This window comes from Choloepus didactylus, chromosome 2, assembly GCF_015220235.1.
Source record: "Choloepus didactylus isolate mChoDid1 chromosome 2, mChoDid1.pri, whole genome shotgun sequence".
In the NCBI taxonomy this organism is placed as follows: Eukaryota; Metazoa; Chordata; class Mammalia; order Pilosa; family Megalonychidae; genus Choloepus; species Choloepus didactylus.
This window is the reverse complement of record NC_051308.1, coordinates 186,451,750-186,469,012: the sequence shown is the minus strand read 5'-3', so window position 1 is coordinate 186,469,012 and position 17,263 is coordinate 186,451,750. Positions and strand designations below refer to the sequence as shown.

The window sequence follows — 17,263 nt, the reverse complement described above, 5'->3', positions numbered from 1 at the left end:
CCTCCTCTGTGTCTATAAATACGTCAGGCATTGTGAGGCCTCTTTCTGATGCATGCAATATAACTATGCCTGACCTGAGCACATTTCCATAAGAATTCAGGGTGTGTGCCCTGCTAGTGCTCTGCTGGCAAGCCCCCTGTCCTCCAACTTATTTTAAATTTAAACTGCACAGTCTCTATCTTTGTCTTTTTGCACGACAGTGGAGGAGAGAAGATTCACTTTCTATGTTGCCTTTGTGCCTCTTCTATGAGGCCATTGAAAATGTTATTTTGCTTGCACACTACTTGCCAGACACTGTTTGGGGGTAAAGGGCCCTAAGACGTCCCAAATAGATGGGAGTGTAAGAGAGGTAGAAAACTGAGTATAACAAAATCTTTGTATAAAGCTTGAACAGAAAGAGGCCTCATATTTTATAGTCTAAACAAGCTTAGAAAAAAAAGGGGGCATTTTATGGGGTCATAAAATTCCATTACTCACAGTCTTCTAATTCCCCAAGGATTCTGGTTAATGGCAGTTATGCCCTACTTGGTCCTGGGTCCAATTTCACCCATCAGGTCAGGATAAGTCCCCACTGGTTTTACATTGATCCCACAAGTAGTGACTGAGTACTTTCCCTCTAGAAGCATGGGAAATTTGCAGCAGGAATGGAATTCAATAAAGTGCTTCATTGTACAGATAAGTAAACTGAGGCATATTGTTTTGCTCTGAGCTCTTTAAATTACTTAAGTCTATCTTGGGGGAGAAGATCTTTTCATATGATTTACTTCAGTTCACAAGGTTTTTTTGTTTGCTTGCTTGCACGGGAGTTGGGAACAAACTCAGTGTTACCTGATCTTTTATTTTATGGCCATCATTTGCCCTGAGCAATCACACACAGAGGGCTTGAACAGGATTCTGGCATTTCTGGTTCTCTGCTGTATTATACTCTATGAGGGTCTATGTGAAAGTAGACTAGTGATACTTGCCATCCAAAGCTTACAGTCTAGTTGAGAGATGCACACCCACTACATGGTTAAATCATGATGTGAATCAGAATGGGAATAAATGCCTGAAAGTGGGATTCAGGCAAGGAGGTTGAGTAATCTAGCCATTCTTCAAGATGGAAAATATTTCCACACTTTTACCCTAAACTTACTTTGCAGGTTTAGTTAATTGTGGTCAACACCCTACTTGACCCTGAGTCCAAAGCCAAAGTAGTGTTACATTATGTAAACCATAGCAATGGCTTTAACAACACTTGCTTTCCCTGCCTGTAAATAGGGAACAATTTTATCTGCCCTCCTGACCCCAAAAGGCCATTCGGAATCAAAAGTGAGATGAAACATGCACCATGCCCACATGTGAGTCTTTAAGGTGAACCTCTGTGCCTTGTTCCCATGTTCTAACTTCTAACTCTTATCAACCATTTGCACCATGTTGAACAAACTGAGATATATCAATAGGCCACAGCAAGTACATGCCTAAGGAAGGAGGAGGCAGGTAATAGCTATACATTTATGATATGCTTTATGGTTTACAAACCATCTATAGTCCATTATTTCCTTTGATTCTTATAGCAACTCTCATTAGGGAAATGATCATTAATGTCTCATCATCCAGGAGACTACATTTCATTTTCATTGGATGAAAAGGAAAATCGTTCAGAACATAAATGATTTGTCTAAGGCTATATTGAAGGAGATGTCAGAGCTGGGATTTGGATCCAGTTTCTTCTAAGTTGACTTCCTGTGTCTTTTCCTCAGGGTCACTTTCATTCTGTTCCTCCACTTTTGAGCAGGCACCAGTGTCTTCAAAACATAGTCCATGTTTCTTCTTGCTTTCCTTTCCCTTCTCCTTCCCCAACAACATCACCCCCTGGGAATGGCACAGAGGCGGTGTTTGACTGGGGAAATGGTGATTCCCATTCTGAATTCCAGGCTCAGCTTCTCATCGTTTGGAGGCCTGAAGGTAAATTTTTGCATCAGGGAAGTGAAGAAAATGAACAGTTCAGACCGGGCCAACTGTTCTCCAAGGCACACCCGTTTCCCTGAAAGACAGAAATGGTAAGACTGAGTTATCTTCCAGGTCGAGGAGGTTCTCAGAAGGGACTGACATCCTGCTTACAACTGGAGCAGCCATGACTGTGGACCTCAGATACTGAAGAGGTGAGTTGAAAGCACTTTCCCAGTGCTAACAAAGCCATTTTAGCAAAGAAGACTTTTAAAGTCCTATCCATTACTGTTTGGTCGTTGAATTGGATTCAAGACCCTGGTTGCATCTAAGTTGCTATTTTATATTGTAAACACCAGGAAAGCTCATTGGTATCTCTGATATCTGATATCTCTGAGTTACAGAAGACCATTCTATGGATGAAATGGGTTGGGAGAGTTGATAATGTGGCTCTTTTCAACTCTGACAGAAAGTCTTGCAAAATCTGAGCTAAGGAAGGGCTTGGTAGGTCCCAGAGCCTTATGTACAGTGTGACAACCTCCCAAGTAACTAAATCACAGGAAGCATAAATCACAGGAAGCATAATCCAGCATCACAAACTTAAATACCTCCAGGGGTTAGGCTGGTGAAGCACAGGAGTGAAGGTCACTCTGCAGGACAATAAAAGTAGGTTGACCAAGAAAATGGATGTCCAGCCTAAAACTTGCAAAAATCAATTAACAAAAAATAATACAAAAAGCAGATAGCAACACTATAAAATTGTGTCAATTTTTTCCAGTCCTTAAAAGGAAATTGTACAAAGGTATAATCAAGTAAATGTCAGAACAGTTTCTAAATTTCTCCAGGTTTTCCTCAGTTACTGGGGACATCACTGACAAGGATTGGCTCAAAAATTTAAGAGGCCCTCTCCTTTGGACCTGCTGTAACTTCCCTAACTCTCACAATTTCTTTCCAACAAACAGTAGTCTTTTTTTTTGTTACGGTAAGGAGCCCAAGCCTGGATGCTTCTCTCCACAGCTCACGTTTGGTACTGCCCTGGCCACAGCCCACACCATTGCTGAGTGGAGAACTAGAGGCAGGAGGATGGAGACCCAATTCAATTCTCTCCCATTCTAGCCATGTGATTTGGGGCAAATTAAGTAACTTCTCTAGGCCTTAGAGAAAATGGTTGTATACTGTGTGTGTGTGTGTGTGTGTGTGTGTGTGTGTGTGTATTTGTGTTTAAATGAGAACTTAATTTTATAAATTGTGTGAAGTCACCATGTGCCTTCCTATGTGACAGAGGACTCTGAATGCCATTTGCCTTTCCTCAGAGAAGGTATCTACCTCTTGATGCCTTAATTTTTGTATAATTGCCTCATGTTTCCTTATGATTAGATTCAGTTAGTTAGGTTGTACAGTTTTGATAGGAATATCACTAAAGCGACACAGTGTCCTTCTAATGAGAACATCCTATCATATGGTACAGGAATTTGATTTTTTCCATTAATGTGGATATTAATTTTGATAACTTGATGAAGGTCATAAATTACTCTTTTTTCCTTTGTAATTAATACATACTTTAAGCCTATGTAAATTAACCATAAACTTTCATCCACTAGTTTTAGTATCCACTGATGTCTCCCAACAGAATTATTCATTACCCTGATGGTTTCTGAATGGTAATTTTCTAATTCCATCACTCCTTCCTTATGTATTAGCAGGCATTCCACCATAAGGAAATCTTTGTACTCCTCCTCATTAATGTTTTGCATTTATGTACTTATATAAGTATGGATTCATGGGTTACTATTTTTATTCATAGGGTTATAACATATTGTTATTATCGTCATTTATTTTGATACTCAAGATCTTTCAGATTTGGCCACTGGATGCCCATCCATGCTGGTATTTCCTTATTTCTGGCACAACAGAATACTCCAGAACCATCTTATAGTTTTCCTTCTCCAGACTTGGCAGTAGCTGTTCTTCCCAGAAACCCTGGTTCCTTTTAGTGGAAAATGATATCTAGATCTGGGCAATAGGTTTGCTCATTGCACTTAGGGTGTGGTTGCTAATAGGTTTGCTCATTGCTCTTAGGGTGTTGTTGCTCCCAGACCATTTCCGTGGACAGAGCTGGGGAATGTATGCACATGTATATATAAAATTGAGTTATATATTTACACACACATATACACACACAAATGTGTGTATATACACATTTATGTCCATATATATTTATTGAAAAGTTTGACTTCACATCAATAACTTCCAATTCTAATCCACAGGGTTCATTCTAATTTCCTCCCATCACCCCTATCGTATCTACTTATTGGATCAATCTCCCCTATAGATAAGGAATCTCCCTTCAGTGCCACAGCCACCCCATGCAGACTTCTCATCTCACTTGGCTTTGAAGCCCAATCTAGGCTTCCATCATACCGTTCCCTGTGAGCGAATGTTCCCTCCCTCACTTAGTCTACAACACCCCACACCACTTACAACCACCACCCCTCTAGCATGTGCTTTTTTTTCCTGATTTTTTTCTTCATTGGAGAAGTCATGTTCATTGGAACAATCATGCATAGAATACAGAATTCCCAGATACCACCACCAATACCTTGCATTGGTGTGGAACGTTTGTTACAACTGCTGATAGCACGTTTATAATTGTACTATTAAAAGACTATGGTTTATGTAGGGTTCACTGTGTAGTAGTTCACGGATTTTTTAAAAAAAATTATTGTTACCATATATAGAGGCTAACAGTTCCCGTTTTAATCACATTCAGATATACACTTCAGTGCTGATAACTGCATTCATTATGTTGTGCTACCATCACCACCATCCATTACCAAAACATTTCCATCATTCCAAATAGGAACCCTGTACATTTTAAGCTTTAATTTCCCATTCCCTATTTCCACACCCTATTCCCTGGTAACCTATATTCTAGATTCTAATTCTAAGAGTTTGCTTATTCTAATTCTAGGGTGTCCTTTTAGTAGTTTATTTTCCCCTTACATAATACATATTCACTATAAAAATGTAAAAGAAAAAAATAAAAGATTTACAAGATGTTTATAATCCCATAACATATTTCTTTGCAGTCTTTTCAGGCATTCCCCTATACACCATGCTTATAAAGTTGGTATCATTCTCTGTATTGAATTCTATAATCTACTTTTGCTGCTTTACTTTGTATTTTCCTGTGTAATTAAATATTTTTGAAAATGCTTCCATTTTGTCTTTTGCCTATAAGGAGATGTCAAAGAAACAAAATTAGTTAATACTTGCAAAAGTGTTTAGTAAATGTAAATGTGCTTCACAATTATGTCATTGTTATATTATTTTATGCCTGTTTCCCATCAGAGCTTGGTTCCCCACATTTTTATCTCTTTATCCATCACAAATAGTAAGAACAGCAAATTCGTTAAAATGGAACCAAATCAGCTGTATTGTTAACAACTGAGGTTCTCCTAGAAGAATCCACAAATTGTGAAAAAACTGGACCTGGAGAGTCAGGAACTGGGTTAAAGTCCTGGCTCCATCAGTAACCAGCTGTGTGGCTGTGAGTAAACCATACATTCTCATGGACCTAAACTCTTCTCACTTGTCAGATAAGTGAAATAATCTCTCCCATAATTATCTTACATGGCTGGGTGAGGATGCCAGTGACAGAGCAGGTATGAATTTCCTTTTAAAAGCATGAAATCTAGCACTGTTTGATTTCCAGCCTTTGGCCTGCATTAAAAGTAACTTGGACTTTCTTCCTGGTGCTTCCAATAACTGGCTATCAACAACCAACCAGATCAATTACCTCATTAGTAAAATAAGAGAGGCGACCTAGGTTACTTTAAATTTTTTTTAAAAATTTTAATTTTTTAAGCAGTTTTATTTACACACCATACATTCCCTGCTAAGTAAACAACCAAATGTTTCTAGTATAATCACAGTTATGCATTCACCACCACAATCTATATGAGGACATTTGCATTTCTTCCACAAAGAAAGAGAAAGAGGAGAAAAGAGACAAATGAAAGAAAAAGAAAAAGAAAAAAAATCTGAAAAAAAGGAAAAAAGAAAAAAAAATACAATAAAAAGGCCAGAGAACACCACCAATGCCAAGAATCCCGTACCCCTCCCTTACATTCCTGTCTTACGGACATTAAAGCTTTGATATAGTGCCTTTGTTACTATTAATGGAAACATATTACAGTGTTACTGTTAACTATAAACTCTTGTTTGCATTGTTGTATTTTTCCTCATACCATCCCATTTTCAATACCTTGCAAAGCAGACATTCATTTGCTCTTCCTCATGTAAAAACATTCTTATTTGTACATTTAATCACAATCATTGACCAGTGTAGGTTTCACTAAGTTATACAGTCCAGTTTTAATCTTCTATCTTTACTTCTGGTGTCACACATATCCCTAACCTTCCTCTTTCAATTGAACTCACAGTTAACTTTGTTCAGCGTACATATAGTATCGTGCTACCATCACCCAGTATTGTGCTATCCATCTCTGGAGCTATACAATCAGTCATCTTGAACATTCTATACTCCTTCAGTATCAAATGTCCGATCTTTACCCCCTTTCTATCTCCTGATATTGTCATTTCTACACTCTTCTCCAAACCTCTCTCTCCTGTCTCTTCCTATCTGTCCATTGCACTACCTTTAGTATTTCTTGTAGAAGAGGTCTCCTTTTCACAAACTCTCTCAGGGTCTGTTTGTCTGTAAATGTTTTAATCTCTCCCTCATTTTAAAAGACAGCTTTGCCAGATACAGATATTCTTGGTTGGAAGTTTTTCTCTTTATCATGAATATATCATACCACTGCCTTCTCACCTCCATGGTTTCTGCTGAAACAACTGCACTTACTCTTATTGAGCTTCCCATGTATGTGATGGATTGCTTTTCTCTTGCTGTTTTCAGAATTTGTTTTAGTCTTTGACATTTGAAAATCTGATTAGTAAGTGTCTTGGAGTAGGTCTGTTTGGATTAATTCTGTTTGGGGTATGCTGTGCTTCCTATAATGTAATTTTATGTCTTTCATAAGAGTTCAGAAATTCTCATTGATTATTTCCTCTATTATTCTTTCTGACCCTTTTACCTTCTCTTTTCCTCCTGGGACACCTATAACAGGTATATTCATGTGCTTCATGTTGTCATTCAGTTCCCTGTGACCCTGCTCATATTTTTCCATTCTTCTCTCTATCTGTTCGTTTGTGTGTAGGAACTTAGAAGTCGTGTCCTCTAGTTCAGTAATCCTTTCTTCTGACTATCCAAGTCTGCTGTTGTATGCCTCCATTGTATTTTTCATCTCTTCTATTGTGCCTTTCATTCCCATAAGTTCTGCCATTTGTTTTTTCAAGCTTAGGAATTCTTCCTTATGGTCACCCAGTGTCTTCTTTATAGCCTTCATATCTTTTGTCACATTTTCTTTCAAGTCTTTGATTTGATTTAGGAGATTTGCTTGAACATCTTTAATTAGTTGCTTCAACTCCTGAATTTCATTTGAGGTGTTAGTGTGCTTCTTTGACTAGGCCATATCTTTGTGTTTCCTGGTGTGGCTCATGATTTTTTGCTATCTAGGCAGATGATATTCTTGATTAGTTTATTCAGGAGCTTGTTTCTCTCTTTTGCCTAGGTTTTTCTTGTTGGTCGTCTTTGATCTTGATCTTTTCTATGTTTCTCTCACTGGCCAGCTGTCAGATTGGCTCTGTCCCTCAGACTTTCCCCCAGAATCAGAGGCCCACCATGGATGGGAGGTAGACATTGGGCACCCCAACAAGTTCTCTGTGTGTGGTAATAGAAATCTGCTGGCTTCATATGGTACTCTGTTTTCCACTGTCCAGCAAAAGCTGGATTTGTTTTAGAGTCCTGCTTTAACAGTTGGGTCTTCCGTATTTCTCAGCCAAAACAGGGCTGTGTTTCTATACAGCGTGTGTAGACTAGCTCCTGTGGTCCTAAGAAAGGTTCTGGAGCATCTTTTTAAAAGTGTTTAAATTCCCTTGCACCTTCTGGACTGTTCAGCAGATGGTGATGTTAAGCAACTTATTCATCTTCATAATCTGCTTTGCCTCTGAGCACAGGCTGCATCTACACAGAAGAACTGAAGCTGTGGGACTCCTATGCCCTCAGTTTGCCAACCAAAAGGTGGCTTGATGTGGGGCTCTCACCTGATCCAGTACTCTAGTTGTCCTCAAGGCAAGGAAACAGCCACTGGATGCTGCTTCCCTCAAGGGTGATGTATGGGATTTCAGACCTAGGGCTGAAAACACAGTCACTGCCCACATTTTCTCAGTCTCTTTGTCCTTCACTGACCTAGGCCTTGAAATGTCCTCCCCTGTATCCTGGGTCTTCAAATGCTGGGGGTGTGTCTTACTGCTGTGAGAGATTTTATAGCCTATGTCCATGGTGGGAGGGTTCCAGTCTGCTGATTCTGTGCCCTTCCCACACTGAGATCAAGTGAGGGGGAGGGGAGATGACTGGCTGGTCTGGGATGGAAGATTCCTACCTGATATTTTTTCTCTTTCTTCAAATTTGGCATTCGCATGTCCTTCTCCAGTCTGTATCCTCCTCCACAGTTTCAAGCAATTCAGAATTGTCCTTTTTTTTTTTCCATTGAATCTCTGGAGAGAAGTTTTCAGCAGCTGTTTACATTGCCATGTTGATGATGTCACTCTCTGACATAGGTTTTTGACAAAGTTATTTCCAACTCTATTCTCCTATGGTCCAATGATTATATTTGAAAAATGAGGCACTAGACTCTTGAGTTTCATGAAGCTGCCACATTGAATAAAACAGGAAGAACTTAAATGAGGAAAAGAAAATATGAATTTTTAATAAAAGCTTAACAATATGTTCTGTTTATACATGTGTAGTAATTTCACACCTGGTCATCTTTTCCAAGAGAAGAGAAGGGAAGGAGCTGTCCACACCTCATTTCCTCAGGGAGGCTGTCTTTAGAAAGTGTTGGACCAAGAGTGAGGAAAAGTACCTGTGTGCAAACCTGGAAATGTGATGGATGAAACCAGCCAGTTGTGTTGACATCTCTTATCCTTAGTTTCCTGATATTAAGAAAAGAAATGCCAATCCATCTTCTATGTAACAATTAATAACTGGGTTGCTATAGGATTAAATAAGATAACTTGCTTTCCAATGAAACCTGTAATTAAGAGGGAGTGACACAATTCTCAATAACAAAGACCCAGTGAGGAAATGTTTGTAGAACTTTTTATACTCCAGCTAATGCAGAAGAGAGAAATTTTTTTAAGGGGGAGACATGAAGCCACTACAAAAAAAAGCTTCTGCAATATGAAGGGAAGTCATCCAGGTATCACTCACACTAGAAGGATTATTCTTCTTAAAGCCATGACCACCTTTTAAAATTTCTCTCATCACAGCTGCAGCAATCATTAGGTCAGGAGATTTTTGTGGAGTGCATAAAAGGTCATATATTTAGTATTTCAGCATTACATGGATCTGGTACAAGGGCCAAGAAAAAGGAATAATTACATAACTGATATGTGCAGCTGAACCTTTGTACTGCAATACAAAAGTTGAAGTTATCGCAGACAGGAAGACTGGAAGATATTCCTAAGTCTCATATAGCTTTCCTATTAAGAAATGAATCATCTAACATGAGCAAAAGTGACATATTACCTGATGAAGAAAGACAGAGAGGATCTAATCAGAATCAGCCCAGATACCCTTAGGGCAGGGCAGTACAGTGGGAAAGCATGAACTTTGGATTCACACTGACTTGGGTTCAAATTCCAGCTCCTTCCTTTCTCTCTGAGCCTTCATGTCATCATCAGCAAAATGAAACTGTTTCATAATATGATACATATTTTATTTTAAGTTAATAAGCATCATTAATGAAAAAATCATGGGGCATGCATTACACATTGTGGGTTCTGTGTTGCATTTAGTTATTTTTAGGAGATAGAGCTAGAAAAGAGCACAGAATTTAGATACTGACAAAGCTCACTGGCACTGAGTCCTAGCTCTGCCATGTACAAGTTTTATGATTTCAGTTGCCATACTTAACCTTCGAAGCCTCAGTTTCATTATCTCTAAAGTGGGGATAGTAATTTGAATCTTGTAAAGTTACATTAGAACATGAACTCCATAAGGACAGATTTATTTTTTTTCTAATTTATTCATTGTCATACATTCAGGGCTAAATGCTTGACAGGTAATAGTTTTCATTGCATCCTATTTTGTACCTTTCAATTTGGGTACTTAAATGTATTAACTAAAAGTTAAATGTATTAACTAAAGGTTAAAAAGGCAATTAAAATTTTAAAAAGGCAAAAGGGCCTTTTCATGGAGTATTTACAGAGTAGAACTTGCCTTGTCAAGCCTATGACATTTACTCAGTCACTGCCTGATGCCCTTAATAGTAGCTCCTTTCCTGGCTCCCTCCCTATCTCCTTATTATAAATTGGGTCTATTTCTGTGTAAGTGGGCTGGTCCTTTAAAAGATTTTGAAACAGTTTATAAAAACTCCAGTAATACTACAGGTGACCAAACTTCTTTGTGAGCAAAAGGCAGGGTGTGGATCTCTGTTCCCCATGCTCTGGGTGGGGGTAGAACAAAGCCAAGCTGAAATTTCCACCAGAGGCAAGGGAAGACTCGGGAAGTGAGGAGCTGTCTGAAGAAGGCCAAACCCAGGGAATCCTGAGGCTGCAACCAACATCAAGACAGAGTCATGCTGGCTGGGACCAAAGGGAGACATTCCAACTAAAGCAAGGACCTCAGGGAGAACAGTGGGGGAGGGCTGAGAGAGGAACTCTGAACCCCCACACTTGTTTATTACAACTCACCAGCTGAGAAAGGCAGAAAGGATTCCCGTTTCTTAAACTGTCCATTCTCCAGAAAGTGCTCCGGATTGAACGTGTCAGGGGTGGCCCACTCTGCGGGGTCCCTGTGCAGCGCTGTCAGATTGGTGATGATCATGGTCCCCTAGAGAAGACAGGGAAGTCTCAGGCAAGGCTTGACCTGCACAAGCCGCGTGCGCAATGGGTGCTGGTCCTCGGGCCCCCACGCCTCTGCTGACCACACCCTGAACTCCCCGCCCTCCCGAACCCACCATCTACTGAGCCCAACCCCCATAGCCCCAGGACCCTGCTCTTTGCAGTAGAATTGCCATATAAGTGCCATGGGACAGTTCCCAGTTGGGAATTTTATCAGGGAAGTTTGGCCCTCCTTGATTGCGGAGTGAATCTGTCTCTACAGGGACAGGTCTGCATAGGACTTGGGAGGGGATGCATATACAGAAGAGAGAGCAGGATGTCCACCCAGCACTGTACCAAAATCATCCCAGCTGCTGAGTGTGGCAGCTCTACAAGGGTAAAAATGTCTCATTCATCCCTGTTTTCCCTCATTCTCCTCCCTCCATGGCCTCCAATAGTACATTGACACCCCATCACCCAGTAGGTTAAAAACAGAATCAGGTAGTACAGTGAAAAATCAACACTATCCATCCAATTACACAAGCAAGAAACCGAGGAGACAGCCTTCATGCCTCTCTTTCACTCACTCTGCCTTTACCAGCAAGAATGGTCACTGACTTCCTAAATTTCTCTTGATTCTGTCACCTCCATTCCAGGTCCAGTGCTGCCCCGCGAGACAAGCTGTGTTGCTTGCCCCATATCCTCTCTTTGCCCTTTCAATCTACTATGCACCCTGACAGCAGAGTGAGCATTGGAGATGATTTTATCATGTCACATCCACCTACCCACCAACACCAGGAACTGAAACCCTTCCACAGCTTCCAGTCAATCAGGTTAAAGACCCACCACCCGAGCCCTGTCGGGGCCACTGTCTTCTCCTCCCTGCAACCCACTACACTGGTCTTCTTTCACTTCCTCAAACATGCCATGTCCCCACACATTTCAAGGCCTTTTTAAACACTGCTGGGCCCTGCTTGGAAAGTTCTTCCTCCCTATTCCCTCACCGAGCTAACTCTTGATCACCCCTTAATCCGCAGCTTGAACGTCACTTCCTTTGGGAAGCCTTCTCAGACTACTCCTGCCCCTACTCCTGCTCCAGTTTACCTGTGCCCCGTGAGTCTCTCCTTTGGGCATTTATCATGGTTTGTAATCATGTTTTTGCAAGACTGTTTCTCTGGTTTGTTTTGCTCAGGATTGTTTCTCCAGATCTGAGCACAATAGTGCTTAATGAATATTTGTTGAAATTAATAAAGAACTACTGCCAGTTGTATCCCACAAAGATACACAACACGTGTTAGCCTAGTAAAAACTCTGAGAAATCTCACAGGGCTTCTTTCCCTAAACTTATTGGACCAAGGAACCCCCAAATACCTATTAACATTTAGTCAAACTTATGTTTTAAAGTTCATAATTGGAGGAGGAAAAATAGAGTTATATGAGGTATAATATATCTCTCTCCTCATTCAGGTGATTTCTTAGAATAACAATACATGTCACTTTTCAAGGTCATGTTCCAACTATCTAAAAAGACGGGCTTGAGGATCTGGGGGGTCCTTGATTACCTTGGGCAGGTAGTACCCAGCCACAGTGGTATCGGCCACTACTTCCCTGGGCACGTTCAGAGGGATGATGTTGCCCATTCTCTGCACCTCGTGGATGACGGCATTGGTGTAGGGCAGGCGCTCTCGGTCGGCTATGCTCGGCTGCTGCGAATGGCCAATCTCTCGGTCAATCTCAGCTTGTACTTTCTCTGGAAAAGAAGGTTCTATTATTTTTTAAAACTTTATGATTCCTGCCAAAGATGTAGGAGTGGTCTCCAAGATCTAACCTGCTGTATTCCAATTAGTGACCAAGTTGCAAAGCAATAAAATGGTTTTTAACCTTTCAAAGGGCTTATTTAGATAACTGTCAAGTCCATCAGTCCCCAGGATCCTGGTGAGGCTAAGGAGTGGAATAACCTGGATCAAAATGGCTAAGATTATAGTAAGCTATACAGACTCTAGTTTCTCAAGGAGGCATATATGAGTGGAAAGGGAGCTATGATGTAGGAAAATTCTGGATGTAAACTTTTGCTCCACAACATTAATGCTGCAAGTTTCTAAAATTTCTCTGAGCCTCAGGTTCCTCATCTGAGTAGTGGGGAAAACCCACCTTCCTCTTAAAGCTTTTTTAAAATGTCATGAACTGATGTATGTGAGCACCCAATATATGACAGAAACTGATAGTTGTCTCCAAATGTATGTTTTGCTCTTTTTTTTACAATAATAGAGAACTTAATCAGATACATGGTTCTTCATCAACAAACTACATTTCTCAGACTCCCCTGACACTAAATGTGACCAACACGCCAACAGAATGTGCACAGATGTGATGTTTAACTCTTGGAACATGTCCTTTAAAATGGGCTGTGTGCTCCCTTCTCCTTTTCCCCTTCCTTTTGGTGGAAAGGAGCCCTAGTGGAAAGCTATTAGATAGTGTCAGCAAGGGCATCATTCTAAATATAAGAAAGCAACAAGTTGGAAGGAGTGTGGAGCTCTAAGGACTCTACAGAGTCCAGCTCAGATTTTTCATCTAAGAGAGAAATAAACTATCATTTAACCATTGTAATTTTCAAGCCTCTATTACAGAAATAAAATCAATATCTTAACTCAGTAGTTTTTAAAGTTTTTCTGAAAATGTAATCCAAAGTTAGAAATGCATTTTAGATCATGTCCTGGGGCACATATATGCAAATACATACACATTATATATATATTCATGAAATATGGAAGAAATAAAGTTTCATGAACATAGCTTAGCACTTGGGGAGCTATTTGATTTTCTCTATTCTATTTTTGTTTTAGAAGAAAAAGTTGGTTTTGATCCATGAAAATGATTTCATGTATATTAATAAATTGCTACTCAAGTTTTAAAAAAACTGCTCTAATAGCTCGTAGCCCCATGGCAAAGAAAAATGAACATAACAGTTACTCTCCTTGAATGGTGTACAATCTGCGGGAAGATATGGTAAATATGTGATCAGCCAAGAGAAGGAGGTACCTTGTATCATCTCTAGAAGAAGAAAAGCTAGAAATTTCCTAGAACAGCAAACATCATAGGGAGGTAGTGTTTGAAAAAATTCTTCAAGAAGACTACTGGTTTACAATGTTGGGAAATTGGGGAAAGTTTATTCTTTATGGAGTGAACATCATACATAATGGTTAGAGGCACAGATAGGATAGTGCAAGAGGAAGTGACATGGAATTTAGTGAGGCCCCATGCAGAGTGGGTAGCTTGAGACTGGAAAGGCAGAAAGAGGTGCATCAGAGGGTGCCATATTCCAGACTAAGGAATGTGTACATTATCCAGAGAGCAATGGGAAGCCCATTACTTAAAAAGAGAAGGGCATGACCAGATTTTCATATGAAATGCAGCACTTTCATGGAAATTATCTCAATGCCCATTGGCTTCACTGTTTCCTCAATAGACTATGACCTTCAGGGCATGGCTCTCTGTTATGCATGTATTACCAGGATTTATTGCTATCCCAACTGAAAAATTGAAGACTATTCCAGTTCTTAGATCCATATCACCTCACAAGTGTTCAACTTATCTTTCCACTCCACCATGTAATCTCCTGGACTAACTTTAGGGAAGTAGTTTCCGGGAGGCAGTCTGTCTTGTTCCAGGCACAACACTGACAGGGTTACCTTGGATTTCTGGGTTGATGGCCAGGTAAAGTAGAGCCCAGCGCAACGTGGTAGAAGTTGTCTCTGTTCCGGCAAAGAAGAGGTCCAGGGTGCTGCAGATGAGGTTTTTCTCATGGAAACTTGAAGAAGCACTGCCTGAATTCTGGGAAGGACAATGTTTATTAAGTTGTTCCTAGTGCTTGTGCCTGCCCACAAAACACAGGGGCTACATCCTAGGGAGGGAACATGGAAGCAAAGGTCTCCAGGATAAATAAATCTCCTTTTGGTAAACTCAGGAGACAGCAGCTATTAAGCCAATATCATTAGCATTGTCCTGCCCCAAGAGCCAGAAGCTACATGGACAGACTTGAGTTTCAATATCATCCACATCCTTAACAGCTGTGTGATTTAGAGCCAGCTCCTTAACCTCTCTGTCCTTCAGTTTCCTGCTTTGTAAAATGAAAATAACAATATGCCCCTCTTACGACCACTTTAGGAATAGCCTGAGATGCAAAAGGAACATAGCGAATACTCAACACATGCTTGTACCGATATCAAAAACAATACACTGAATTACTCTTTTATATAGCAATTCTCATATTTCTCAGGACTCATTTCTAGGTTAAACCTCTCTGACTCCATCAAACATTCCCCATGACACCTCCTCATCTTCATCACCTTCCTCCAGGAGTTTCAATTTGTCAACATTCCTCTTAATGTGTGAGCCCATCCCTGAGCACCATGTAGCAAGGAAAGTCTCCTCCTTGAGGAAAAACACTTTTATTAATGTGCCAATAAGATTAAATAACAGAGGAAATGGAAATAAATCCACAATTCTGCCCATTCCAGGGAAAGGAACCATGGATCTCATGAGTCAAAAGACAAGATACCTGTTCAGTGATGTATATTAACTGTGGGGCCACTGTGTTAAAGGCCAAACATCCCCTTCAGTTTTCTCTGTTTCTTGCTTATAATTTTGGAAAGTAGGTGATATGGGGGGAAGGGCATTAGGAAGCCCCACTTAAGCCTTGAGGCTAAGCTCTTGCCTCCAACTCAGTTTTACTTGTGTTCTGCACTGGGGCTGGTAGAAGGGATACTTTTGCTGGGCACAGGCCCAACTAATAATAAAGCAGTGCTGGTTTTCCCTTTGTGTATAGCTCCTTCAGATACGGGAGTGGGAGGAGGGGATGAAGAGCCAATATGTAGGCATTCCCAGGTCCTCAAGCCAAATACCATTTAACCCCCATCTTTATTTCTATTTGCCTCACCAACCCTGAGTTAACGCTACTTCTCCTCTCACAGTCTCTGAAAGACTGCCTCTATTTTTACCACCTGTGGGTAAGCAAAGGATTATGAGGTGGTTAAATTATCCTGGTTTATCAAGGTGAGGCTGGTGTAATCACAAGAAACATTATATGGGGAAGGCAAAAGGGTAAAAGTCAGAGAGAAAAGATGTCAGGACAGAAGCAGAGCTCAGAGAGATGCTATGCTGCTGGCTTTGAAGACAGAGGAAGGGAACACAAACCAAGGAATATTGGCAGCTTGTAGAAGCTGGAAAAGGCAAGGAAAGAAATCTCCCCTACAACCTCTAGAGGGAACCGGCCCTGCTGATGCCTTGACTTTAGTCTAGTGAAAAGGATTTCAGACTTCTCACCTCCAGAATTGTAGGAGAATAAATTTGTGTTTGATAACACTAAGTTTGTGGCAATTTATTACAGCAGCAATATCTCCATTTGCACTTTAAGAACAAATTACAGGAAATGAAATTGGTTTCTTTACCTTTTCTATTTCCTTGAGATAAGCATCAATAAAGTCTCTCGGTTCAGCAGGATTCCAATCTCTCTTGTGTTCTTCAATCATACGAGAAACAAACAATTTCAGTTTTTCATAGTTCCTAAAGAGCGTTTGGTGAGATCCAGGAAGGAATTTCATTATCCGTGGAAATAAACTGTAGAGCTAAATGATAAAAGCAAAACAATGGAGACCATGGGTTGTCACTTTTCATTTCTTTTTAAGACAAACAATCTTCTGTCCATCCCACTTTTATTTGCTTAGGGTTAAACCTTGGAGGCAGCTTTGCTTCTTCTTTTTCTCTCTCATTCTCTTCTCATCCCTCTAGCAAAGAATTTCAGCTCTCTATCCAAAATATGTCCAGCCTCAGGCCACTTCTCACCACCCCAACTGCTTACCACCCAGGAACAAACCAACCTCATTTCTTACCTGTAACTGTCCCCAAGACTTTTCCTGATTCCATTCTTAACCCCACTCCTAGTCTATTTTCCACAGAGCTGCCAGAGTGATCACTTAACAATTTAATCAGATCATTTCACTCCTTGGCTCTCAACCCCCCAATGACTTCCCCTTACACTCAGAAAAAAGTTCTGCATCACTGCCTGGGTCTATAAGCCCTTAAAGAAACTGATCCCTACCTACCCCGTTACTCCTTTCCTATCACTTATTACCACTTTACTCTCTACATTCCAGCCACACTGGCCTCCATGATTACATCATGTGTTGCTATTTTAGGCCACTGCATTTGCCATTCCCTCTGCTTGGAATGCTCTTCCTCTACAAATCTGTATGACCCCACATTGTCACTTCATTAAGGTGCTGCTCAAATGTCACTTCTGTGGAACAGTCTTATCAACTAATCTTATAAGTGGCAGCACCTCTGTCACCCTTTATCTGTTCCCTTATGCTGCTCTGTTTTCCTTCAT

The 17,263-nt window shown here is 40.4% G+C and overlaps 1 protein-coding gene across 2 annotated transcripts in view; it reads right to left on the bottom strand.

Annotated features, from left to right (window-relative positions):
* Positions 1 to 1,489: 1,489 nt before the first annotated feature.
* LOC119527242 (cytochrome P450 2J2-like) overlaps positions 1,490 to 17,263 on the bottom strand; it is a 32,643-nt gene continuing 16,869 nt past the window's right edge. The window contains exons 5-9 of one of the 2 annotated variants that reach the window (XM_037827080.1): positions 16,326 to 16,502; positions 14,568 to 14,709; positions 12,441 to 12,628; positions 10,750 to 10,888; positions 1,490 to 2,026 (exon numbers count right to left, since the gene is read on the bottom strand). In XM_037827080.1, the coding sequence (XP_037683008.1) occupies positions 1,848 to 2,026; positions 10,750 to 10,888; positions 12,441 to 12,628; positions 14,568 to 14,709; positions 16,326 to 16,502 (825 nt within the window). In that variant the 3' untranslated portion in view covers positions 1,490 to 1,847. The remainder of the gene's footprint in view (positions 2,027 to 10,749; positions 10,889 to 12,440; positions 12,629 to 14,567; positions 14,710 to 16,325; positions 16,503 to 17,263) is intronic. The other variant, XM_037827081.1, reaches the window with a different exon arrangement.